The sequence below is a fragment of the Amblyomma mixtum genome, chromosome 1 (assembly GCF_055824585.1).
Source record: "Amblyomma mixtum isolate Tamu chromosome 1, ASM5582458v1, whole genome shotgun sequence".
In the NCBI taxonomy this organism is placed as follows: domain Eukaryota; kingdom Metazoa; phylum Arthropoda; class Arachnida; order Ixodida; family Ixodidae; genus Amblyomma; species Amblyomma mixtum.
In genome coordinates, this window is record NC_143012.1 from 238,572,315 (window position 1) to 238,598,096 (window position 25,782).

General features: G+C 48.4%; 1 protein-coding gene and 1 long non-coding RNA gene across 2 annotated transcripts in view; one reads left to right on the forward strand and one right to left on the reverse strand.

Annotated features, from left to right (window-relative positions):
• Positions 1-25,782, forward strand: part of LOC149371310 (uncharacterized) — a 200,936-nt gene that overhangs the window by 145,595 nt on the left and 29,559 nt on the right. The gene's annotated exons all lie outside the window — the stretch shown is intronic.
• On the reverse strand, positions 2,826-3,367 carry LOC149371311 (uncharacterized). The gene has a single exon (XM_089585133.1). It carries the CDS (start codon positions 3,364-3,366, stop codon positions 2,842-2,844), a length of 525 nt encoding a protein of 174 aa, XP_089441259.1. The 5' UTR covers position 3,367; the 3' UTR covers positions 2,826-2,841.

Genomic DNA, 25,782 nt, shown 5'->3' on the forward strand with positions numbered 1-25,782 from the left:
AGGTTGGAATAGAGCCAGAATGAACGCCGCGTCTGTCTACTGTAAGTGAAAATTCCCGAAAGTGAAGGAGGCGAACGTGGAGGTATGTCGCTGAAGATGGAGTATCGGTGGCTGCTCAGTGAAAGCGGCGAGAAGCAATCACGGAGAAGAACCAGGCTGAGCGAACTTACGGCTTTAATGCTAACGCATTCTCACCACATATGGAATCAAGTGTCCCCTTTTTTTTTCTTTCTTCCGCTGTTATTTTAAGGTGAATTTACTGAAATTCTCTTTCTTAATCAGCTTTTGCTTTTTCGTCTTGTTGCTTTATTACGTATTTTATTATTACAAAAGACACCTTCTTCCGGCGCAGCAAGCGTGAAACCAAAAATTTCTCTTTTAAGTTAATTACTAACATATTTCTAACAGAAAAAAATACGATGGCGAGCCTAGTAATAGCCGTGCATAATCCTTTCTTCACTTGGTTCAGTGCCACCCAATCATGCGATATCTCTCCGTTTGGGAAATGTCAGCATTAGCATTCTTGTGTTATGGGTCATTCAAAGGTCATGACCCACAGTACTACTAGCGGCACCCATGAGGAGGAAAAGGAGAGAAAGGCTTAGCGAAGATTACCACAACCTTCGACGCTGACCGTGAGGAATGCAATCTCCATGGTCTTTGTTCCTTTTTTTCGGCGCCATCACACTTATCCTCTTCTTTCTCCAACATATTACACCCATAGGGAGCAAGTGCTTTCTTTTCACGTGTAAGGAAGGTGATCTCTTGCTTGGCTGACCATTCCTGAAATCTCATTCCGCGCATTAACACACACGCACATACTCTGCTACGGCACGGGCTCCGTAAATAGCAACGCTTATTACTGTCAGCAGCGACGCTGTCTAGCCCAGCCCTGATACCGGCATTTGCATTGTTTCTGGGGAGGCTGGGAAAATGTTTTGCCTCATCTTCTGTTTCATCCCTATTCGACGCCTCAGGTGGTGGGATGAAGCCAGGAAAAAGCATGAACCCGCATATTGCGTTTCCTTCTTCTTTCATTCTCTAGCGCGAACAGACACCACGCAAGCGGGAATCGGTTCCGTAACTGATGCGGCTGGACCGCTCTGCGGCGGTGGCGGGGGAGGCAGATATTAAGACGACTCATTCCCGACGGCTTCTGTGGACTCAATGCAATCTTCGCTCAGACCGACCGGCTATTAGGACGTTTATTCGCCTGTTTTGCCTCTCAAATGGCGCTGAGTGTCGATTTCATTGGCACCACCGGCGTTTTCGTCGGGATCATGTTGCTTTGGCTGTCTTCTATGTCTGGCGTGCGTCACTGCGAGGCCCTCTGACGGTCATCGCATGAATGCAGCGTACGCAAGCCCCCTACGGCCCGATCGGCTTTCACTCGCTTAGCGCGTGCTTTTCCCAAGTTGCTCTCTTCGTAATATACTCTCATAGCCTTCCTTGCTGCAGCGCATCTTGCGCATGTATAGCGAAGTTCGTGTCATTCAGCGCAGCTATAAGGCGTGGCATGGCTAATAGCGAAGACCGGCGCACCCAGCAGTTCAGCTAACGATGAGATTCGCTTAGAATGCACCCTTTTATGGTCTGCGGAAAGAGGTAGTGCGGCGCTGTTGAGCCGACAGCTAACGACGTGGCAGTTCTTTCTTGATTTTTCTTTGTGTCAGGGCTTGCGTTATATTACGGTTTTCAGCGTACGCCGGTAACGGAATATGTCTTTCGCTGCCAGTGTTCATAGCTCGCCGTGATCTAATCAACACGAGCTATTTATTGGTGTCTGTGCATTTCGGTTAACTCTCAGCGCAGCCTTTAATATATTAGCGGTCTCTGACTGCTCATCTTTTCGTGATAGTCTCCCCTCTCTCTCGTTATCTTAATAACTATTATGGGATGGGAAGCTATCTGATTATGCGAGGAAGAGTTGGTCTTCCTCTGTTTTCAGGCACGGAAACTTGTCAAGGGCGCACACTTAAATTCTGAGGATGTTAACAGGTTGTAGTTTTGTTTGTGCTCTTCACAAAGCCGAGTACTAGCCGTGTCTCCTTGAGAGCCGGGCCACAAGAATGTACAAGAACGGTCCAAGAATACTCCTGCGCAGTTGCAGGGAAAATATTTTGCTCTAATGGCTCTTTTAAAACCCTATGCTAACACCTAATGGTGTAAGGTAAGGAAAACTGAACAAGGAGTCCAATGGCGGCCTTCGCTAGGTAGAGGACTTCAGTTGAGTACGTCACCCTTGTTACTTCTCACATCTGTGCCTCCTGAAGGCGAACTCGTCACTCAAACTCTACATATTCTTTCTCACGAATGAGGTTACAATACGTAAGCGCACTTATACGCCAGCTCGCAAACATAAGTGGCGCGCTCTCACGTGCGTGGTCATGTACTCTTTAGAATGTTTTCTCCTTCAAGTTCGTATGGGGAAGCTTGAACACTTTATTGTGGAGCACAGACATCGTAAATGCGTACATTGCTGGCCTATATAATGATAACCTAACTGCTGCTATTGGTGTCTCCTTCAGAGTGGCATAAAATCAGATAGGTGGCTCAGATTCAGCGATGGTAAGCGCACTAGCTAAGATAACTGCCATTCGACGTTGTTTCTTGCCTGTATGTGGCTCTGTGAAAATGTGACTACGGCCCTTTCAGCCGCCATCATCATGACGATAAAATCGGGCTTACTATTCTACACAAAAAACGCGTTAAGATACTACAGTTGAGCCCACTTATAACGAACTTGATCGTCACGCGGCATTTGTTCGTTGTATCCAAAGTTCGTAGTAAGTGGGCCACCTATAATACGGGCAAAAAGAGCAAGCGAGACGAAAGTTAACTTTATTTTTGAGAAAAGTCAGTGATGCATGTCTGCTTCTTCAAAGCTGATCGCATCACTGCCGTCTCTAATTTTTCCAGCGCGGTAATATGTTCATCGCCAAGGCCTCTGCTGCACACGAGTTCCTTAAGCGACGCGATGTAACCGATCGCGGTTGAAGCGTTCGCAGCAACCGGCGGTAGAGCAGTATCCTCGTCATCGTCCTCGTCGGTCTCTGGGCAGTCAGGAAGGGCTCGCACTTCACGCACAATAGCTTCGTCAGTGCATGGCTCCGAAATGTCGGCGTCGTCATCAGCAGAAACGAAATCGTCCCAGGCAACGTCCGGTCCGGCCAGCTGCGTGTCAACGACGCGTTGCCACAAGTCCTCGCGCGACCGGCCTTCCTGTGGATCATCTATGGCGTCCTCAGCGCCTGGACCCATAAAACCACCCTTGCGGAAGCAATTTGCTATGCACTCCGCGGTGAGTTCCATCCACGCCGCTTTCAACATCTCCACGGTGGCAAGCAAGCTGATGCGAACTGGCATGGCAGCATCAATCGCGATCAACAAGCGTTATATGACGCGCCGCCGGTAGCACACCTTGAACGCATGAATGATGCCCATATCCAGCGGCTGAATTTTGCAGGTTGCATTGGGAAGCAAGAAGAGCACTGTCACCGCACTCAAGGAAGGCTGCACATGGTGCGCCGCACAGTTATCCAGCACGAGCAGGACCTTCCTGTTTTTTCGTGCCATGTCGCGGTCGAACTCGACAAGCCACTCGGCAAATAAGTCACGACTCATCCAGGCTTTTGTATTGTTCCTGTAGCGTACGGGCACGTAGCTTCCAAAGCATCGCGGCTTACGTGACTTGCCGATGACAAAAGGCAGCCGCCGGTCACTGCCGTCCATGCCAGTGCCGCGTCGTGTCAGGGGAACACAAAGTGCGCGAAATTCGCCTGCCGCGGGTTCGCAGTCGAGCGAAACCGCGCCAAACACCGCCGGCTCGGTTAACTACGGGGGCCCGACAGCTTCGCGTTCGCTCTAACCGAGTGTTGAGGCCACAACAGTTCGTTCTATGTGAGACACTGTGCCATTGCCCCAATATATATTTTGACGGTAGCACCGCCCTCGTTCGTACTAAGCGAGCATTCGTTATATCTGCGGCTGTTATAAGTGGGCTCGACTGTATAAAGTAACTTAACTGAATTTTGGGAAGCATAATTGTGAACCTCAGCCTGGTGGCACCTGTTGCTTAATCGTGTGACGTACATAGCTTCCTGTTTTCACAGACTGCTTTATCGAAGGGCTGTGCACGGGAAGGGGGATGCATATTATCTAATCTAAACGCATACGGAACGGACAAGGCTTGTACAATGAAACGAATACAAATTTCCCTTTAGTAGTTACTCGGAGAGGCGCACTACTTTGCTGGCGGATTCTCCGATCATGGCTCATCCCCAAGTTTTTTTGCGATCATATAAATCTAACGAATGTGACACACAGTTTAAAGCGGGTGGTGCTTGATAAAAAGAATTCTATCTCTAATTTCAGTGGTTTCCGCGACTGACTGCAGGATTATGAAGAAAGAAAGAAATTCGTCGTGGACGATGCTAGCCTTAATTAGTTTGTAGTTAATTTCATCATGGCTACTGATGTTTCATGATGCATTCTTTTCACCACTTAAGACAGAACTTTTCTTCCTATATCTAACCTGCTTTAAAAAAGAGATTGACACAGCGCAACAGAACGAGGACAAAAAGGAACACGAAACACAGGATGGGCGCTCTTCCGTCCTGTGTTTCGTGTTCCTTCTTGTCCCGTTCCGTTGCGCTGTGTGAATCTGTTTCTTAGAGCATGAACCAACTTTCCCACCACCAGAACCATCTAACCTGCTTTCTTCCCTTCCTTTATATGCCTTTGTCTGCGCGCAGTACCCAACCTGGCATTTTGCCTGGTTAATGTTTCTTCCCTTCCCGGTTTCTCTGATAGTTCTCTATGCTAACTGCGCAAACTCTGACAACAAGCTTTCGCTGACTTTTTCTTACTACCCTTCCCCGCCTTCCACTTGTTCTAGCTTCCGCAGCAGCGCTTTCTATTCCCTCGCTTTTCGAGTAAAACAAGGCCACGTGAACCAGTGATCGAAGACCAACCGCTCCTCCACTCCTCGCACTGGCGCCGCTGTAAACGACAAGAGCATTTCGCGCCGCTGCGCTGTCGGTAATGCTTGTTCGCAAGCGGCAGGACAGGTCATTAGCTCTTGTGAACAACCTGCGTTCTTCTGTGGCCTGACCTGCTTGGGGGCGTAGCTGTCTTCGTACACCTTGTACCTATCGAACGCAAACCAGTCGATACAATGATTTATGGCGCTGAGCGAAAGCGTCGGAAGCCGTCGATAACTTTCGCCGCACTGCCGTGCTTCCCTTGCACGCAAGTCTGACCTGTCAGTCTGCTGCTTTAGCATTGACGCAATCGAATATGTAAGGGTATATTAATACCGTCTATGCCATTTAGCTGAAATAACCGCGTTACTGACTGAAGCTCGTTTTATCTTTACGCGTGGCCCATAATGGGGAAGCAATTGGATGTCGAGCGAGAAGAGTGGCTTTGATAGACGCTACCACGACGGAGCAACCTAGTCACAAAAGACAATGATTTTAATTTGCTTTCACGTTTTTAGTTCGATTCGTTTTTTATTCAAATAATTTAGATACGGCCGCTGTGAGTGCAAATCGAAGGCACAGCTGAACCTCTGTTTGCGTCGAATGTATTGAACTCAGGTTCTTTGAATCTCGGCGTCAAGGCACTGCATGTGCCGAATGATCGACAAGCGCTCAGATGTTTGCTTTGTCAGTGCAGACATAGGAATGCACTAGCCTGCTGGTAGAGTTTCCAACGAGTGGACGAAATAGCGCAGAAGTTCAAACACTAGCGAAACTATAGAATTTTTCAATGTTTGGTGGGGAAAGTTAATCTATTTTCTTCCCAAACAAGACCGACTTTTGCACATTAAACATTATAGTGCAGAAAGTCACAAGTTGGTTCTTAAAAAGAAGCCTTCAAAAAAGTATGCTGTCATCGTCACCCATTGCCATTTTTTATTGCCCCTGTGAAATCTCACTGCTTTTTGTTGCCTACCTATCAGAATGTTTCTAGTAGTTACTGGCTTTTTTTCTTTTCCCTTTGTCACTTCTGTGAAATTACATGCGAGGCCATTCTAGGAGCCGCAGAAAGTAGTAAGAACATCAATGAGAGACAGTGGTAGCGGCAACTTTCAGCTGTATGAGCTGTCTTGTAATTTATTAGCAAGCGTTAGAAGCGAAGCACCGCGCACAAAACTACCTCCACGGGCCACTTTCAACCCCATGAAGCGTGCTTCGGCTTATGCATGAGCCCTCGCGATTTGATAGCCTCCTCTGTTGTGCAGTTCGAGCATCCTGATTTCTTTCCATGTTTTTTCCTGAACTTCGCCGAGCCAGCTCAATTTTTTTTTATGTTTACTACCATGGTCAGCCCTGCACTTTCGCTAAACAGAAACGAAAAGGTCATACTTAGCTATGAATGCATCCATGCCATTGGGAAAGCGATTCACGCACCGGCGATAAGCAGGCGGCCTTCCAGGCATATGAACTAGAGGCATTCAAAAACACTTTCGCTAAAATAACCTTGCTCTGCACTTTCCTGGACCATGTAACCAGTATGCTTGCCTGATTTGACATCCTAAAAGGAAAAAAAAAATCAGTCATTTGTACTCGGGGCATGTTTATGTACAAAAGGAAGGTTGCTATCTTCGAAAAAAAAAAAAGAATAAGGCATTCGTACTCGGCGCACGTTTATGTACAAACAGGTCATCTCCTGCCCCGACTTTCAACAGCCGAAAGTATGAAAATAAATAGCAAAAAGGCGCTTACCAAAATAGTTTGCTAGCCGCCTCCCGAAGGTCGGCACAACCCTATGCCCCTTTTCTGGTTGCAATGTAAACAGGTCTGACCGAAGTGTTACCAGCGCTGGCATGGAAGTCGACATCGCAGTTGCACACTTATGGGAGCTGACAAATATCCCGTCGGCTTCCCGAAGGATTCTCTAATGTTACCTTTGTTGCTTACTGGCTTCGTTTAAATATTTCACTGCGCATTAGGTACCTCTGGTTTTGAATCTGTTTGCATGTGGTATACAATACTACAAATGCCTGCTATGAAGCTTTTAAAAAAGGCTTGCAAGCTTCTCTGTCAACACCTTCGCTTCCGAGTTTCAATTGACTGTCTCATGCCGAAAAGTTACTTATTATTTAAGTTACACACAGACGTTGTGCTTAAAACACGTCTTCATATACTGACGGATAATTATGCTGCTACTTATGCATACGTTAGCATTTACCGCCACGATGAAATATAGTACCTATCTAAATAAAGTTTAATTCTTCGAACTATCGCAAAAAGTGGCTCATATCACGTCAGAGCTTAAGACGTCTTGGTCATAAGCGATAGCATAATGCCACGAGAAGATGCATTTAATTTTCAGCTGTTACTTAACGCATCAACGTTTACACGAGGATCAGATCAGCGGCTCATCCATGTCGCGTGTCATGCGGAGTTGAAGTCTGTCTTGCCGCTCAGCCACCAGTATAGGACTAAACCCACACGTCCTGCTAGATCCAAGCCACTGCCGATCCCCCCCCCCTCTCCAATCCTCTTGCATTTGAGCTAATGGCAGCGTTATCAAGCCGCCTGAAGGGTGCTCTGTGCCCGCGGAACAGAAAGCTCTGCGGGGTGACTGGTTGGCTCTTCGGCTATGCGCGTTAATCTCCGCTCATGTTGGCGCAAGAAAGCAGTGCTGCTCGTTTCGGGAGGAACCTTCGGCAGTTATTTTCCTTTTCCCCAGAGCAACGTGTTCAAGATGTTTCCTCACAGACTCTGCTTACTTCCCTCTTCCATGATTCTCGGAATCATCTTCGCTTTCTGAGCTCTTGACAAGGCACCGCTCTCAGTCATCTTCTCTCCTGTTTACCGACTGTGTAGTAGCTGATCCTCTAGGTGCCTTAGTCCCCTAGAAGACGAGAGTGGGGTGAGCAATAAAACCTTCATGTAATGCAGACGCATACTGCATAGTGCGGCACGTGCCTACGTCGTAGGTCCGAAAACATAGCATCATCACAGATTCCACTTAGCCGGACATCATTTTCATCCGCTCTTATTTTGTGAGATAGAACAAGCCCGAAGAGTGCAGGCCACGACGACAACCTAAGCGGTCTGACAAGCTCCCTGAGGACTGGTGGTAGGCGCTAACGGGAATGCCTGCTTCCTAGCTTGCGAAAGAATAGCGGACTCTCAGACTACAAAGAGTCCTCCAGAACATTCCAGGAGTCCTCGTGCATCAAGGAGCTTACGGGTAAATAAGAGAAGCCTTTATGAGACTCGCTTGTGTTGTCGTAGTCGTGACACTGTGGGCCTCTAATCCTTGTTGTATCAGTCGGGCAGCAGCCAAAAATATGCGCTCCCCTCGAGGTCCAGTCGCGAAGCCATTGCATTATCTTCAGACACCAGCTCCATTTGCCAGGAGAAAGAGAGAAAGTGCTTCTGCGTGCTTTCCGTAGCGACATCAGTTTGTGGGCCAACCGGAGGCTCCAGCATGTTACGATGGCCTTCATATGTCCATCTGCTCGTTTTCTCCTGCTAGGCCTTGCTGTTTGGCAGGTTCCTCGTATTGCTCGGTCATGTCACGATGCCCACCCAGCATGCTAATACAGCCAGGGAGCCACTTTTCCATCAGTCCTTTGTGCAGCTCGGAATACCGAGATGGGGATGAAGTACCCCGAGCACTTATCGCAGCGCTCCCACAGCGGACTATGCAGCAACGCTGTTCACGTCACGGGTGAACCGGCAGATACAGGGCTAAGCACGACAGATCTGCCATCTCTGGGATCACTCGATGAAAACACCTGTCGCAACGCGATTGTCTATTTGTCGATGTGCCAGCCCCGCCGAAGAGACTCTGCATTGCTGACAAGGAAAGGTGCTTTGTGTGGCTAAGAAGTGGTTCTCGGGATCCACATGCTAACGATGGTTCTCCGTCACAAGGAAAGTTGGAGGCCCCGAGGTTTAGGAAGTAAACAGATCAATGCACTGGTCGCTGAACGAAGTCTCTTTTCAATGGTTTCGTTCTTTTTTCTGATCTTGTTGTAGTCGACACTGTAAAAAAAAATTATATTGCTTACTCAAGCTCTAAGCACGACTGAGGTAGGTTATCCTATAGGAGACGATTAAATACAGCTCAGCCACCTTTTATCATCACGACTTCACTACACTCGTTCAACCAATCATAATTAACCCTGACGACATTCAGAAGAGCAGCACTCGAACAGTGTTAAAAACTTTTATTAGGACTGCAGCAAGAATGCATTCAATGACGCCGGTATTTTAAATTAGTCGCTCAATGCAGCGGCTGCTGTAAGAGAAAGCAGTATTCTGTGACTACAGCGACCTATAAACCCGTTTTCAATGTGAAAGGTGGCATTGAAGTTTTGTGTAAGAATGTGTAAGATAATTTTCTGCGCTTTCGTTTATATGTCTCTCGTAGAATATAAACTCTTCTCACCACTTCTTTTTGTTCCCTTATTGTGCTCTTAAGCTCCCTTTCTTGTTTATCGAAACACTCGTTGGCGTCAGTTGTGTATACAGGTCAATAACTTTTATGATGCTGATATGCTTGTCTGCTTGACGCGCAAAATGAGTAGGCGAGCATCGAGCAGAGAATGTAAGAGTATAGCTTACTTGGAAGTCACAGCACTTTCTGTCCTTGATTTGGTATCATTTTGTGCGTCTTTTTTACTTTGTGCACGTCAAATTAACTTGCCTGTATTAAACTTGCTGCGCAGAGTGAAGGTAAAAAATATTTTCTGAGATGTTATTATTATCAAGCCTGTTCTTTCGACCTGCAATTCTGTTCCAATTTTCAGGGTGTGCGTCCCATTCTATCACTTTCACTGCACCCTATAAAGCGAGCGTTCCCATATCTGATCGCACGGCGCGGCCTGCTCTTTCCAAAGTTTTGGCGGGCGATGAGAAAGTCGAATTGTGTTTCATGGTGGTGAATGTTCACAACACTGCGACCTAGTTGTCTGAGAAAATACACGTCGTAAACAATGGAGGAACAGCCACGACAATCTGGTCCACCAACTGCAATCTTCATTCCTGACTTTCGCCGCCGGGCCAGATTTTTCTTTTTTTTTTCTTTCATCGTGCGGTTTCAGCCACTGACGGTTATTTTGTTACTGCGCATGGCGCTTCTATCACCCCGCGGGACAATGCGAACTATCGGTCGGTTTCTACAACGACAGAATCTATGAAAAGAACTTTTGGTTTGGTTTGGTTTGGTTTGGTTTGGTTTGGTTTATGGGGTTTAACGTCCCAAAGCGACTAAGGCTAGAGACGCCGTATGGGAGGGCTCCGGAAATTTCGACCACCTGGGGTTTTTTAACGTGCACTGACATTGCACAGTACACGGGCCTCTAGAATTTCTCCTCCAAAGAAATTCAACCGCCGCGGCCGGGATCGAACCCGCGTCGCAAATATAAAGAGTGATAGGGTGTGGAGCCATATGCTGCGATTTGTTTTCATTGGCAGTGCCAAAATAGCTGCTGTTCTCTAAAGAGACAGTAGTTTTCGATAGTTCTTAATACAGTGCACGTAATGTACCAGTTGATGTCCATGCTGCCGCTTCGCATACAAAGACATATTCCTCGCATGAAGGCAGTCACCAGTAAGCAAGTACTAAACGTATGGGCTACAAGGAGATCACCTCCTTCCATGTGCAGTTCACCGCTGGTGTCACAAATTATATTTGTTTTCTTACTCTTCGCACAAGGCAACCAGCGCTCATGGTCAAAAAGTGCGTACGCTAACTATGCCGCCTGTCTCCACTTCTTAATTTTTTCTTTTAAAAATATTTCTGTGAAAAAAACACCTAGTTGAAAAAATCATTTCATGTCCTTAAATTTTTCCTTCAATCTTCAAGAATGAGGTATACGTACGCACCAGCATTCATTAATAGAGGAAACAAAATATGAAAATAAACGACTGTTCCGGTTCATTTCAATGCTCCATCCGGCGCCAACAAAAAGCTTAAACACGAGTACGCTTCTGTTTCTTGTTTTCTTTTTGCCTTTTTCTTGTTCGTTTGTTCTGACGGCTTTCCTTCTGCCGCACTCTGTACTCTTCGTTCTTTCTCCGTCTTCGCCCTGCAGCTCATCTCATACCCCCGGATAAAAACACAGTTTGCCACGCGGCAGTCTCTTAACCGGCCCGGAGATCTGAGCCGGCGCTTTTCTCCCGTCCGTACAAGCTCACTTCATTATATTTCCTGGGTCACGGCTATGCGAGCTGAACACCAGGCGAGGCCCAGCGGCCAGTTTCATCTCCAGAAAGCTAGTCGTGTCGGTTGTAGGGAGTTGGATTGCAGAACGGCCGGCCAAGGAGCGGAGAAGAAGGGACTGCAATCTAGCCGAGGCCTGCCTTCGCAAACTCAGTTCTAATTAACTAGACCGTTCCCTCCGCCGTCGGCGGCCACGGGGACCTCCCGATTAAGACGATGCTGCTGGCGGGACAGGCTTACCATACCCCTCACCCCCTCCACTCCCTCCGCTTCTACCCCCCCTCCAACTCACTCGATCTCCGCATCGCTACCAGTCGCCCTGTTGTAGAGCTCCGCTTTTGTCGGTATGGGTTTCTCGTCAGAGCGAGCGCGTGTGAGTGCTCGCGTGTGCGTTGCTCCTGTGTCTGGGTTTGCGCGCACTTGTATGTTTTGCACTTAGCGCTCGCGCCAAGAACGAGACACGTATAGCCGTAGCCAGAGTCCAGCCTCTCTGTACATTTTTTTTTCTTTTTGCCCTTCCGTCGTTCACTCCTCAGTTATTTACAATTCCTTCCCGCAGCACGAAGTAAAAGCTAAGATCTCGGGAAGAGAGGTGCAGAGGCGTACAACGAACTCCTGTACCCCCGTTTCCAACAAGATCAAGACCGAAAAACGGAAAAGAATGCGACGAACGGAAACTTTTCTTGCGTTGCGTTGCGCTGTTGCGTTCCTAGGAATTGTTGCTTTCGTTGGTCTTGGTTACTTTCTTCTTCTTTTTTTTTTTGCTGCGTACACCCTTGAGATTCCTTCTTTTCTTTTCTGTTTGTTTCTTTCATTTACTTTCACTCTCAGACCACAGCCTCCGTTTCGTGTCCTGGTGCTCTCTGGATATTACAAGCGCTGGGGCGGAACGCAGGGCTCGAATGCGGCTATTCCTACGAGAGCGTGGCTTCCTCCCTACATTCCGTTAGCCATCGCTTGACCAACGGTGCATCACTGTTCGTAGTATTACCAGAGTCTTTCTGCTGCTCGTACCAGAGAGCTAGGCCTGGGGAGGGAATTTCGCGTTCGTGCGTTCCCTCCCCCCCCCCCCCCCCCCCCCCGCTTTTTTTTTTTACTCCGTAGCACTGAGAGTTCAAGCTTGACCTGCAAGGTTTTTGTGTTTTTGAGCCCTTCTTGCGTACTTTTGACCTTTGATCTTTCGTTTCCAGTGTGGCGGTCTCAGTATCGCCGGTCTTGGTTACAAGAGGTAACCACGTGATGCAGCATTCTTACACACGATCGGGTGCATTGCTAGAGACATCAGAAAAGCACATACAATTTAACGTCGTTGATTTTTAAAACTGTTTTAAAGATAAGACTACCTCACCTGGCAATGTATTATGTAATGCACCCCATGCAAAACTACAAGAAAGCGCTTCGTGCTCTTCGACTGCCGTTATTCTTGAGAAAAGCACAGCCACACTCAATATGAATTCGCGGCTGTTTGCGAGGCATTTAGGGCTTATTTCTTAATTCATTGCTTATCGGTAGTCTTTATACCTTTCTTAGCTTGTTTTCGGTGATATGTCCCAGCGCAATGTTGCAAAGAGAGTGACCAGTTATATGCGTTAATTACGACGTTAATGACGACTCACAGACAGACAGGCCAAGTAAATATTTAGTAATTGTCGCTTACAAGTAATTCTTTCAATGAAAAAAACAGCGCTGATAAATTTATGACTATTACTGTGGGAAGCATGCGGGCTGACTGAAATTCAACAGCGAAAGGTAAGACGCGCGGGTGGGCTCACATTTCCTCCTCTTCAAAAACCCTCTCTTTCCCACTACCTCTCGATCTCACTCTCCCTATTCCTTTCTTCCCCGCTTTTTCTGGCCTTTCCGACACGGGTGTTGGCGGCACTAATTTTACGGGTCTCTGGTTTTCGCACACGCACGCACGCACTAACGTACGCACTGCTACAGCGCTGAGGCTGCGGTGAGGCTTGTGCATGGGGCTCCTTGACTTTGCAGCGATTTTCCTTCTCTCTAGACACACAGACATGCACACACACGCACTCGCATGCACGCGAAGAGGTGTACAAACACACGCACATAACCCACACACGCGCGCGCGCATGCATTATATCTCTTACTTGCCCTTTCATTTTAGACCTTTTTTTTTTCCTTTCACATCTCTATCAGCCTCTCCCTTTTCCTGACTCCGTCCGCTTCGCGCAGTTTCTGCTGCTTCGCTAGTTTATTTATTTCTTTATTGCACAACGTCGAGCACATCTCCATTTCCCTCCACTGCGGCTCCTTCGCGCTCTCCGGTGACCGACCCGCGAGTCGTTTATTTATTGGGTTGATTAGGCGCGCCACACAAACCTAATTTATATGCGTCGCTACGGGCGGCCTACGGTGCGGACCGAGTGTGCGTTCATGTGGGGAAGCGTAATTGGAATCAGAGCTGCTGCCTTTTTTTTTTCCCTGTTCTTCTCTTATACGCAGGCTCTTGTTTGTTGATCGGCCGTTTGTCTTCGCAACGACTCTTTATTCTTTGTTTTTGCTCGATTATACATTTCTTTTTCGTTTACTTAGTTCGGTTCTGCCGCGGCGTCCCGCGCTCCTGTGCCGAGCGCGCAGAGCCGGAAAGCCCTGCGTGGCTCCCCAAAGGTAATGCACGGATGTGGAAAGCCGCGCGCAGAAAAATCGGTTTCCGTGACGGGGCGGTAGAAGCATGACCCGAGCGCACGGCAGGACCTCCTAAGTGCTCGGGCTTAGCAAATGCGCATTTTGTTTCTCGGGCTATTACGTGTGACAGGCCACAGAGGTGGAAAGTTAAGGGGGAAAGGTAGAAGGTTATGCGATAGTCAGGTGGCAGAGATGAGTGGGCGCGTTAGGCGGTCGGGCCTTCTTGTGTAACGAAAGCGTCGGGATTATATTTCTAGACCGCGATCTGGGGTAATAATCGAATTAGAGGGCACAAAAAAGGGCATGCCAGCCGCACCTGGGCAACTGCCGGTCTGCAGCGATCTGGGTGTTTAGACGTTAAACGACGATTACAGTGTTTGAAATACGGTTTTGAACTTTACAAACCATTCGCAAGCGCCGCTAAATGACCCTTATTAGTTGCGGTGTCCTGGCCTCTGTTAGAGTCTTAGACAGTATTGCACTGCCCATGTCAATGGACATGTTCTGTGTGAGTATAACATAACATTTCCTAATAATAAGATTACATAACCCAATGTTGAAAACGAATGCATGATGTAATATTCGAGGCACTACTTTGCCTAACCACTTATTGCCCTCTGTAGACTAAGTTGGATAAAGTAAATGCTCTGCCCTTAATGTTCCTAAGCCATACACTGGATTGGCGTACGTCGAATTGGCTAAAGCGCCACTGCAGTAAATTTCGCTAGTGTGTTAAACGACGCCGAAATCTGCCTGAAAGTCCTTTTTTTTTTTACATGAGGCTGGCGGCGACAAGTTGCGCATGCCGCAGCTAGTAGCAATAACTTTAGCGATAGTGTTTATATCCAAGAGATACTGGGTGGGGAGAAGGAAAGGCGAATAGGGTATTGGGTACGATCCGGTTTCCTACAATGCACTGGTATGTTCCATTCGGAAACATTAACACTAATACGCCGCATAAAATGATGACAGCTTAGCAATGCTCTGACCCGTACTTAAGTGTTCATCATATTGTAGCCAGATCTAGACACATTTAAGCTACATTCATGCTGATCTTTTCCCTCGCCCGCCGCGGTGGCCTAGCGGCAGTGGTATTGTGCCGTCGAGCCCTAGGTGGCACAATGGAATTCTGGACGTGGTGGGCACATTCGATGGGCCGAAATGCGAAAGCGCGCGTTCACCGTGCGATATCAGTGCACATTCAAGAACAATTACTAAAATGAGCTCGGGAGTCCTGATGTACTGCACGAGAACAAAAACGAATCGCACCCGCTTGTGCACAGCACGGTGTGCAGAATCACAAAATGTAATTTCTCAGCGAATTATGCAATGACCAAATAAAAGGAGAAAATTTGCAACCTGGCTCTTCATGGAGAGTAGGCATAGGGATCGGAGGCTTGACAACACTAGCACAACACATCACCCCACATCGTACTTTGAATGGGCCTTTGTCAGGTTCACTGACTACTTGACCAGCCGCCGCCTTCATACTCTTCTGTTTTTCAAACTGGGGCAGTACGCTTGGTCTGTCTGGCTATGGCTGCTTTCGTGCGTTGAAGTGCTGCCGCCTTCAGCCGTTGAAACCTCCGTGTTTGGAAGTGCGCTCGGCATTCTTCGCTGATTTCGCTTCTTGCGCGCCACCACCTTAAACCAGTCTTATTACCATTCCACAGCCTCATCTGTGCTAGCCTATGAGGACATGTACATGGGCATCGTCATCATCCTCGTTTTATTTTGCTGGGAGGAGGACGAGTTACAGGGGTTGAAAACAGGCAGTCACCATCTAAATGCTGTCCTCCAGGCTTAATGAGAGTGGTGGAGGAAAGGAATGTTCCATCGGAAAGGAATGTTGGCTTTGGCAGATGCGTCTAAGGATCGGCAATGCGTGAGAACAGTTTCATGAGCCGATGGTAATAGGCGCGCAGTTCCAGAAGCTTTCAGCCGACTCATGTTGGCAGGCTATGGGAACAAAACGATAGCGGCTGTCTTCTTTGGGTGAGTGCGCACTACGTATTTGCTAACGACGTAGTTGATGGTTTGGTTTGGTTTATTGGGTTTAACATCCCGACGCGACTCAGGCTATGAGAGACGCCGTAGTGAAGGGCTCCGGAGATTTCGACCACCTGGGGTTCCTTAACGTGCACTGACATCGCACAGTACACCGGCCTCTAGAATTTCTCCTCCAAAGAAATTCAGCCGCCGCGCCCGGGATCGAACCCCTGTCTTTTGGGTCAGAAGCCAAGCACCATAACCACTGAGCCACCGCGGCGGCAACGACGGAGTTGAGAAACAACAGTTCGTCGAAGAAGAGCGGCACATCTGCGGCTTGAGAGTGAGCCCTGGTGGTTCTGATTGCGCCAAGTACTGTTTTAAGCAGCTTTAGGTGTTCGTTGAAGTTTCACCGAATACTGCAAAGTCGTCCATATAACAAGACATGTCTGTCACTTCAAGCCTGCCAACATCACGTTCATAGCTCGCTGAAATGTTGCTAGTGCAGTGAAAACTTGAGTACCCCGTCGAATGTGATGATGGTCGTCGTCTCTTGTTCTGTGTCGTCGACTTCAATCGGGCAATACCCGCTCTTGTGGTCCATCGGCGACAAGTACTTGGCTTGACAGAGTAGATAAAAGCTATCGTCGGTCCTTGATAGGAAGTGGACGTCTTCATTCGCTGTTCTCTTCAGTCTGCGGCAAATCGTCGCCGAGCTGTAGGCTTCCGTCTTTATTTTTGACAACGAACACCGGCACCGCCCAAGGGCTCTTCGAAAGCTGAATGACGTCGTCTTAAGGTATTTCTACCATTTGATCTCGCATGGTTTGGTGTCCTCAAGTAGAGATACGGTAAGAGCTTCAGCGGAGACATTGCGCTTGCTCGTTTGTTGCAATGCCATGCTTGGCAATCGGCGTTTGAGGGCAAATAAAGGGGAATTGCAAGCATTTCCTTTAACTGAAGGAAACGGCGGTTCTGGTCTTTTGTGTGCTCGGAGAGCGCTGGGTTAATGTGGAATGTAGGCGTGTGGTCATTGATAAACGTGCCTTTTTGGATGAGACGAAGAGGGCGAAGGCCTCTCGTATAACGATGATTTCATTGAAGAACGGAGTCGACATGCCTCATTTAGGTGTCGGTATTCTACGCTAAGGTTTGTCACCAGCACCTCAGCTGCCCATTCCGGAAACCGGTGATTACTCTTGCGATGCTAAACCCGCGGTCTAAGAGCAAGTGCGAGTTTCCCGTGTTGTTGTAGTTGGCGTTTTTGGCATCGCCGAACCCGAGGGGTTTATGAACTTGCCCACCGAAACCATGATAGACTTAGACTTAAGGTTAGTCATCGCTCAGTGGTCAATGAAGAATTTTATGGTTGAGATCATATGTCGGGAACATTTCTGGAGGACTATATTCGAAGGTATCTATCAGGATAAGTATGTCTCCTGATCTTTACTGGTGCGGTGCATTGTCCAGACGATTGAACAAGGTGGCCTCTAGCGGTGCAAATTTGTGGGCCTTCCCAAATGGTCGTCACTTTCTTGAGGTGACGATGAGGTGAGGTGAAGTCAACTCACGAGAGAGTAGTCCACTGATGTATGTATGCCAACGCAGTTACCATGCGGCCGTCGATAGCCACTTCAATGTCGGTGGACTTTGTTCTCGCATCCCACGTTCTCTTTGGGTCGGGTCTTGGATTAGGCGCGTTGTGTGACGTTGGGTGGTGTTGTCATTTTGCTGTGTGGCGTCGACATCTTAAATTAGGGTTGCCGCTTCATCGAGGTTCTCTGCGTGCGACGTTGCCATAGTGGGCGTCATGCGGCGCCATCGGTGACAGATCCTGGTCGTTTCGCCGGCAAGCAGCCAACCCTCCAAAGACTCCTTCCTATACTTTTACGTTCGGAGGCTTGAAGATTTGCCGTGGTTCACTTCTGCTTAGCTGTGGCATGGCGCGCCGAACCGTGAGCTTGACGGTGAAGATGACGATACGGACTGGTTGTGGCGGGCTATATTTGCGGAGGTAGTCCTCAATCACCCATGGTCGTTGGTCGGCGTGTGGTAGTGGTGCGTTAGGGGAGAAACTGCAAAGGTCCATCCTTCGGTAAAGGCAGTGTTCAACTATGAGACCGGCATCAGTGTAGTGAGAATACAGCTGACGGTTCACGTCGAGTTTCCTAGTGTCGCAATCCCATCGGGCTTGAGCGTTCCCCGTAGATTTGGTGGGCGTTCGGTACGGTATGGTGTTCCAGAGCACCAGGTTCGTGTGGGAGGGGGTTTGGGGTGCCTCGTCGGAGCCCAAGACTGGGTAGTGCATTGGCGCATGTGATGACCTGCGCTTCTTGAATGCCGGTTGCTGTTGCTGGAGTTTTCAGTACTTGTTGTGCCTCCTACGCCCGATATCAGCAAGGGTCGCTACTTGAGGCTGAGGTGAGGATGAGCCGACGCAGCCCCTCCTGGACAGTATCATGGACCAGATCCCTCAAGTTGCCAAACACTTGTAGCTGTGCCCTCCGGGTGGCTTGCAGATAGGACTTTGAGTGATTGTTAGAACTGGCGAGCTCGTTTTTCTAATGTACTTTTAATTATGAACTCGGCGACGGTTTTGAGTGGATTGCGGACGAGGCAGGCAAAAAGCAGGCCCTCAACACCCGGTATAAAAATGTCCACTTTCCTTACCTCGCACCATTCAAGATCGGCGCAACAAAAAAAGGCGTTTCATTTCTTCCACTTACGCAAGCACCATCAAAGTGAGGTGCTGGATGCGTGACAGAAGGAGAAGCTGCTCTCTTTTCTTCAGGACAGCAATAGCGAACGTCTTCAGTAGCTCCCGTTTGAAGAAATCTCAAATGTCCTTTGGAGCTCCATGGTTTCGTTCCATGTCCTTGCCCGACCTTCCAAGGCGGAAAGATGTGGCTCACTTTGATCGTAAAATCCGAGTTCTTAAACACGATCACATGTCCAAACTGTTCCAGCCATTTATCGGTATCCTCGCCTAATGAGCCACTGAATGTCAGCGGCATTCAAGACTGCTTGCAGAATAACCGGAGCTTAAATTGCAGGCAGGCTCATGGCCGATGCAGGGACTTCGATCCTTAGTCAGATCTTGTCTGGCAGGGGCCCGAACTCGGGCTCAGTGCCATGTAGTAGACGGCTGGTGCCATGTAGCGCGCCATCCTTTCTTCCTTTCACGTGTTTATTTTTGTCTCACAATGTTTTCCGCAGTCGAAAGCTGGTTCCATGAATTGGTGTCAGGTCTTCCGGTGCGGAATGAAAATCCCCAGCTAATATCTTGTAGGGGATATCTGGAGCATGAATGGGATGCCCAGCACCTCCACCTGATGTCAAATCATGGTGACGGTAGGCCGGCAGGTAGGAAAACAGCGAAAGGCAACCAAAACGAAGTCTTTATTCGGCTGACTTGCTCCAACGAAGACGTGAATAAGTCATTTGGGGCAATAGCAAGGAGTACATGTGCTCGGCGCTCGTCGAAAACCAGACTAACAACCGCTCTCGGCAGCGGTGAATATTAAGGTAAAGAAGAAACATCTTAGAAACAGTACAGAAAGTTTTACACGGCTAGAATCTTGACAAACAAATTTGGTCCACTCCCCCCTTTTAACAAAGAGAGAACGCCGCATGCCGGCGCTCTCGAGCATGACCAAAGAAACAATTCAAAGCTTCGTTGCAATATCACACTGACGATGGACATTAGATTTGCCTGTTCATTGACTCTGATTCACACGGAGTGTTCAGCGGTGCTATCTCAAAGCACGCCTCCGCACACTTGTGCCGAAAGTCGTAGTCCCGTTGCGCTTCGCAATGTTCTCGTCTTTTTACAGCAGCCATTGCACGTGACCCGGGAACAAACTTCAGCCAAAATTTTGCTTGGGTGTCACTGCACGTCTGCTGAAAGGAATTCACCTTGCACGAGAATGAACAGAACTTGTCATTTTTTTCCGCTCTACCTTTTAAGATGCAAAAAGTGTTAACAAAATCAACACGAAAGAAAAAGACACGAATGAAGTTTAGCCTGGAAATCATGTTTGCCGGCAAAAATATTTGTACTGAAATGTTACTGACACCCGCTCGAGGAAGAAAGCACTCCCATTTCGCTCCGAGCGTAAACAGGGATTCTTGAAAACAGGCCAGCGTCCTTTTGATTTCGAACTGCGCCGTATATGGAAGGGGAAAATGAACATAAAAAAAGACAGCCAACTTATTCTCCACGCGTCCATGTCAGAGCGCACAAAACTTTAAAACTTTCTTCGCGCTTCGCGAGCACTAAAAGCATCTTGCGTTTCGCATCCACAAGCCTTTGACGCTGTAAGGCATGTGAGGCGCGTCAATGCGACACCGTTATGGAGTCTCTACATCGCGTGTGTTCGCGTATTTTACTCATTTTCATGTTTATCCCCCTCCCCCCCTCCCTTTTGCAACAATAGTCTTGGTATGACGCTCGTGGGACGCGTTTTTACATTTCGTTCGCTCAGATAAAAAAAAAAGTAAGGAAAGCTCAGTGATTGCACTGGATGAACCTTCCTGGAAAGCATGTGCAAATAAAACCCGCGTCAAGGACAAACAAGGCACAATGACACGGTCGATGTAACCGTGAAAGCTTTGAAGCAGGCGTATCACCACGCCCGCGAACGAACAGGATGCGAGTCGCATTCAAATGCTGCATTCGTATGGGCGTGTTCTTCACTCCTTTGCTTGTAACTCGCGCGCGCTGTGTTGTCGTACACGAAAAGATTCCTCAAAGCCCTCTCGCGTGAATGTATGCGTCCGCTCACATGCTACAAGGCGCAAAGAATTTCTTGTTCTGAGTTTACCGTTTCACAATGTCTTGCCGTTATCCGTGGCATGTCAAAAAAGGTTTTGACTTTAAAAAATAAAGATCGAAAATAGTGCGGCAAGCCGGAGGCTAGACTGCGTCTCAGGCCATGCACTGTGCTATGAAGTAACTTCATATGCATTGCGATGTTTCTTCATATTACAGTAGTTTGTTCTTTCCTATCGTTCTCTGTCGCGTGCAAGTTTCAATACAGCTCCCGTTGTCACCACTGAAAATCCAAATCGTCGAAGGAAATTTCCGTGACATGTGCTTGGATTGCGTTATCGGCCTGTGCATCGCTTGAAATATGGTTGAAGGAGCTCCTACAACACCTCACTCTAACGTGTAGCATCAACGTGCCACTAGCTGTCATGCTTCCTCTAATCTTTTCTTCTCTTCACATGAGACAGCTGCTCACCGCCTCCGACAGACAATATATCAGGCCTCAAAAATGTCGAAGCTGAGTCTACTGTCTTTAAAAGCAGACCAAGTTTGGAAAAAAATTATGTGCACCTTCTTACCATTTCAGTTTTCAGCGGGTCCAAGGATATTAGGCACCTTTAACATGCCGTATACTGTGTTAACGTTACCGGAGTACCGGGAGCCCGCGCGCATCCAATGGGCATGCGCAAATCACTTCGACGGCGCCAGATGGCGCCAGGTGCCCGGCAGCTGCGCGCATGCCTGCAACATCAGGACCAACCAGCATGTGCGAACTGGCGGTGGGCGGCCTTCCTGTACTCCGGTAACGGTAACACGGTACACGGCATGCTAAAGGTGTCTATTATCAAGTGGCAAATAACGAACGTGCAAAGAACTTGTCTTTTACTTTTTGTTTACTTCTTATAACTACCTGCCATCTCCCCCAGCTATCCACTCTACTTGTCTCTGCTTTTTACGCTGTTATCCAAGCTCAGTAGAATAGAGAATAAGGGCTAAAGTAAAACAAAAATATACTTTGTTTCCATGCAGCCTGTAGTTGTGTTCTTCTGCTGAAATTATAATTAACAAGCTGTAATATAAACCAACCCTAGAACGTTTCGCTTGAATACGCTGGTTTATAGTTGCTTTCCTCTTTTGATTCGTTCCTCGAGCATGAGAAATTAGCGATGAATGAAAGCAGTTGTGAAGGTCTGGGGGACGCGCGGAATGCGAATAAGTTCGCAGCGACTGAGCGCATGATCGCATTGCTTCATTTATTCTTTTTGTACGACGCACCAGTAAGGCAGCTAAAAACAGGCTTGTCTTTTGTGTACATGCAAAGATTATACTAAGTTAGGATAAAATGTACATCCTCCACCCCATATTTATTCGAGCATTTGAGGAGGAAAAACAGGAAAATAAGTGTTTTTGGTGCTGCCTCATGAGCTAGCACAAGGGTGACAGGGATTTTAATTTTAAAAATAAAAACGTTCAGGACTCTGTAAGGCCCGCGCACGAAGCTTAAGTACATGTTTGTGTAGTTGTTTGCTGCTTCTACTCTCTGTGGTGCTTTGCATTGCCCTAAAAACCTTTAACCCCACCAGCTTCCCCCTACTGTCCCTTCTTCTTCTGCTTCATCATTCTTAAAGGGGTAGAGACATCAAATTCCCAGGTTGTACAAAAGACTGCCATACGTTTCCTTTGTATGTGAGGACCATAAGAGCGAAGTATTAAATTTAAGGGAGGTCTAGAACATATTTTAATTTAATTTTAAAGTTTGTGAAAATGTTCACTCTTGAAGTCTGAGCCATCGCTAGTGCATCAATGTGACGTAGGAACAGAGAAGAAAACACAAGCAAGTATTTCCTACGTCATTGCACAGTTTTCTGACGTACGGGACCAAGTTTTGCGGTTTCGCGGCCTAGCAACCTTGGTTACGAGTGCTCACGAGTCTTTTTTTTTTTGCTGCACGCTCGCTGGTGCGACGGTGCTTTACGCCCGGCGTTGCCGCAGGCGATGTTGTTGCTGAAAGATCCACTTTTGCACAGGCATATCGCCGGTGCTCTAATGTAGGAAGCATTCTCTGGTATCATGGATGTTATGTATTTTCTTGTGCGAACGTCAAGTACGCCGAGCATGCCGGCCGGCCGGCCAGCCTGGATCCCGTCTGCCGGCGTCATAAAAAGGAGCTAAAGTGTGTTCTTGACGTAAATAATACACCCTGGGGTAAGAAATGTGAAACATGTGTCATTTTTGAGGATCGCTGACGAATACTGAACTGCTGGCAAAGGTAACGACTGTGATACGAGCAAACTTCTTGCCACAACCGCCTCGCAGCTGCCGCTGGCCCGACGTTGGGGTCCGGCTCGCCTGGCGCCCGCTCGCTTTGCTGCTGAAGGCGTCGCGGAGATTTACCATACTGTTATTTTATTGTGAGATGATCCTGTTGACAGTAAAGCGATGTGTAGGGTAGGCCTTTTATTATAGCGCAGGGGCAACTTCCGAAGCGCCGGCCGCTGCGGCTTCGATGCGAAAGAGGCTATAGGCCTAGCGACGACCACGGCAACCAGGCAGCAGTTAGCTCGTCGTAGTTAGCTCGTCGCCCGGAGCGCCCGCGAGCGATGCCGTTGCCGAAAGCTCGAAACATAAGCAGGCATTCTTTGTCGCTGCTCGAGCAATATTTCTGATAACAAGGCGATCATGTCTTTTCTTATGAGATTTGTACACCATCCCAAGCAGCGCTCAGGAGACACTGCTGCACGGCGGCGAAGTGCGACACCGGTTGTGGGCGGAGCTTGGGTAGAGCGGCGCAGCGATGCTCACCGCTCCGTGTCCCTGCTTGCAGTGGGGCGGCAATTCGCAAGCGACCATCAGTGCGGCGCGTCGGCCAAATGGCCATTGGCTTGATGAATGTTGCTGCGCGTGCATTATTTGTCTAAATAATGATTGCACTTCGCGCTCTGAGTTCGCTACTTGTTTTTGGTCGGCGAATGTTTTCGCTCGGCCACCGATATACCCAAGGCACGTCGGCCGACGGGTCTCGTTTTGGTCGGCGGCGTTGTCACACTAGGACGACGCTTGGTCGTTGGGGCGTCGTCGTCGTCGTCGGTGCAGTGTGACTGGCTAGTCGGGGAACGACCAGGTTGGCCGACGCGACCGTCGGCGTCGCTGTAGCGTCGACCACGGGGTCCCGTCGGCCTAGCGTGAACAAGCCTGAACTGCGCGCTCGTCCCAGGCTGCCCTAGTCGTCGCTAGGCCTAGTTGGTCTCGCTTCGAAGCCGCAGTTGACGGCGCTTTGGAAGTCGACTGTGCTATAAAAAAAGGCCTACTCTTCACATCTCTTTAGTGCGAATTCGTCCCATAATAGAAGATAAGTTCGATTCCCACGACGCCTTCATCAACGGAGCTAGCAGACGAGCAGCGCGCACGAAGCAGCAGCGTCGAGCTGTCGGGATGGGACAACGTCGGCGTGAGGTCGGCGCTGTTGTCAGTGTGACACACGGGTCGGCCGACGGCTGCTATATCGGCGACGCGACGGCGATGCGCTCGTCAGGCGACGACCGGCGCTCGGTCGGCGTCTGCGCAGTGTGACAGACGCGCCGACGGCACGAAAATCGTTGCCGCCGACCACCGCCAGACTGAAATCGGCCGATCGTCGGCCTAGTGTGAACGCGCCTTTACCATTTGACGTTGCCTACACGCTCGGCGTTCGCTGGCACAATCTGAGCTGCGTCGGGCCTGACGCCTGCCTCCTCTTCGGAATCGCTGGCCGGCGGAACAAAAATGAAGTGGTTGTCGGCGTTCGAACCGCGGCGTCTTCTTCCTCGTCTGCGTCATCCCGCGATTCCTCATAATCGGTGTCTTCGGCGAAATAAAACTCTTCTTTCCGACCCGGAGCTGTTCGGAATTGCGACTTGTCCTCCGCCCAGCTCTCCGTGTTTACGCGCACCACGTGCGTGTCAAGCAGACGACATGCTTACAACGACGTCACGGCTTTCTGGACCCACGTGACAACGAATTGTCTGGTTTTTATTTATTTATTTATTTATTTATTTAGGACATACTGCAGGCCCAGTGAAGGGCCCTGGCAGGAGGGGCACAATAAACACAATACAAAAAAAGCACAAAACAAAAAGTTTTTCACGTCATGTAAAAGCCTGGCAAAACCTGGCAACTACGAACCGAATCCGAAACTGCTGGGTACAAATAATACGATTATTAATTATATAATGCGAGTTCATGCTTCTAAGATGGTGTTCCATGCTCACTGAATCGCTACGCATTATTTAAAACCCAGAGGTACAGCACAAAAATTTGGTGCCTCTACCCCTTTAAGAGGATGCAAAACGCAACAGAGAGCAGAAGCAGCGAACAACCAGCCGCACTCTCGTCGTCTTTTTTACCTGCGTTTTAATCGGTGTTCATTGGCTAGCCCAAGACCAGTTTTCTTTTGGGACTTCTCTTATTTTTATTGTGCAGTCCTCTGCTTCCCACTTGTCGAGATGTATCTCTCGACCTTAATGGTGTTTAAGCCTAGTAAGGGCGTTACACGTGAGATACGCATTGAAATTACTGCTAGCGCACGAAATACCTGTGTTGAATGAATCCATTCATTTAATTGCGGACACTTTAGAAATACCAAAATAAATAGACAGTTAAAAACTGACGGTTGATTTGCGTAGTTAGGCCGAATACTAATTAGGCGGGCTAGCACTTCGGTTCCGGTGTTCGCACCCACTGTTCACGAATGGAAGTTGTTCAGGTAGCGATAATGGGTTAATGTCCGTATATGCAAAATGGACCACTTTCTGCTTCCCATTCATAGAGCGCTGGGAGCCCTCATACCACTCCCGACGCAGTAGTGCAGTGGTTAAGCGATGCACCACTGCCCTTCGGTGGCAGGCACTGCCATCGGTTAGGCTTGTGAGACAAAGGCTCGTCTTTCCCAGCAACCTCTCGGGACAAATCATTAAATTAACTCAGATTAACTTAGATAAGAAAAGCTTCTTGCACTTTCCATCAGCCTGAGATCAGCGTCCAATATTAATGTGCGTGAACGTAAGCATCGTTGCTGTTCAACATTCGACGTAGTTACCGTAGATACCTGATGCGCTTAAAACGCAACATGTTAGCATTCCTGGCTTATAAATCTTTTTCGAGAGTAGGGGTCAGCATGTAAATTTATCCGTGGTGGTGCACCATGT

Excerpts from the sequence above, each read along its gene's own strand:
- LOC149371311 (XM_089585133.1), bottom strand. The coding sequence starts at position 3,366 with ATGCCAGTTCGCATCAGCTTGCTTGCCACCGTGGAGATGTTGAAAGCG.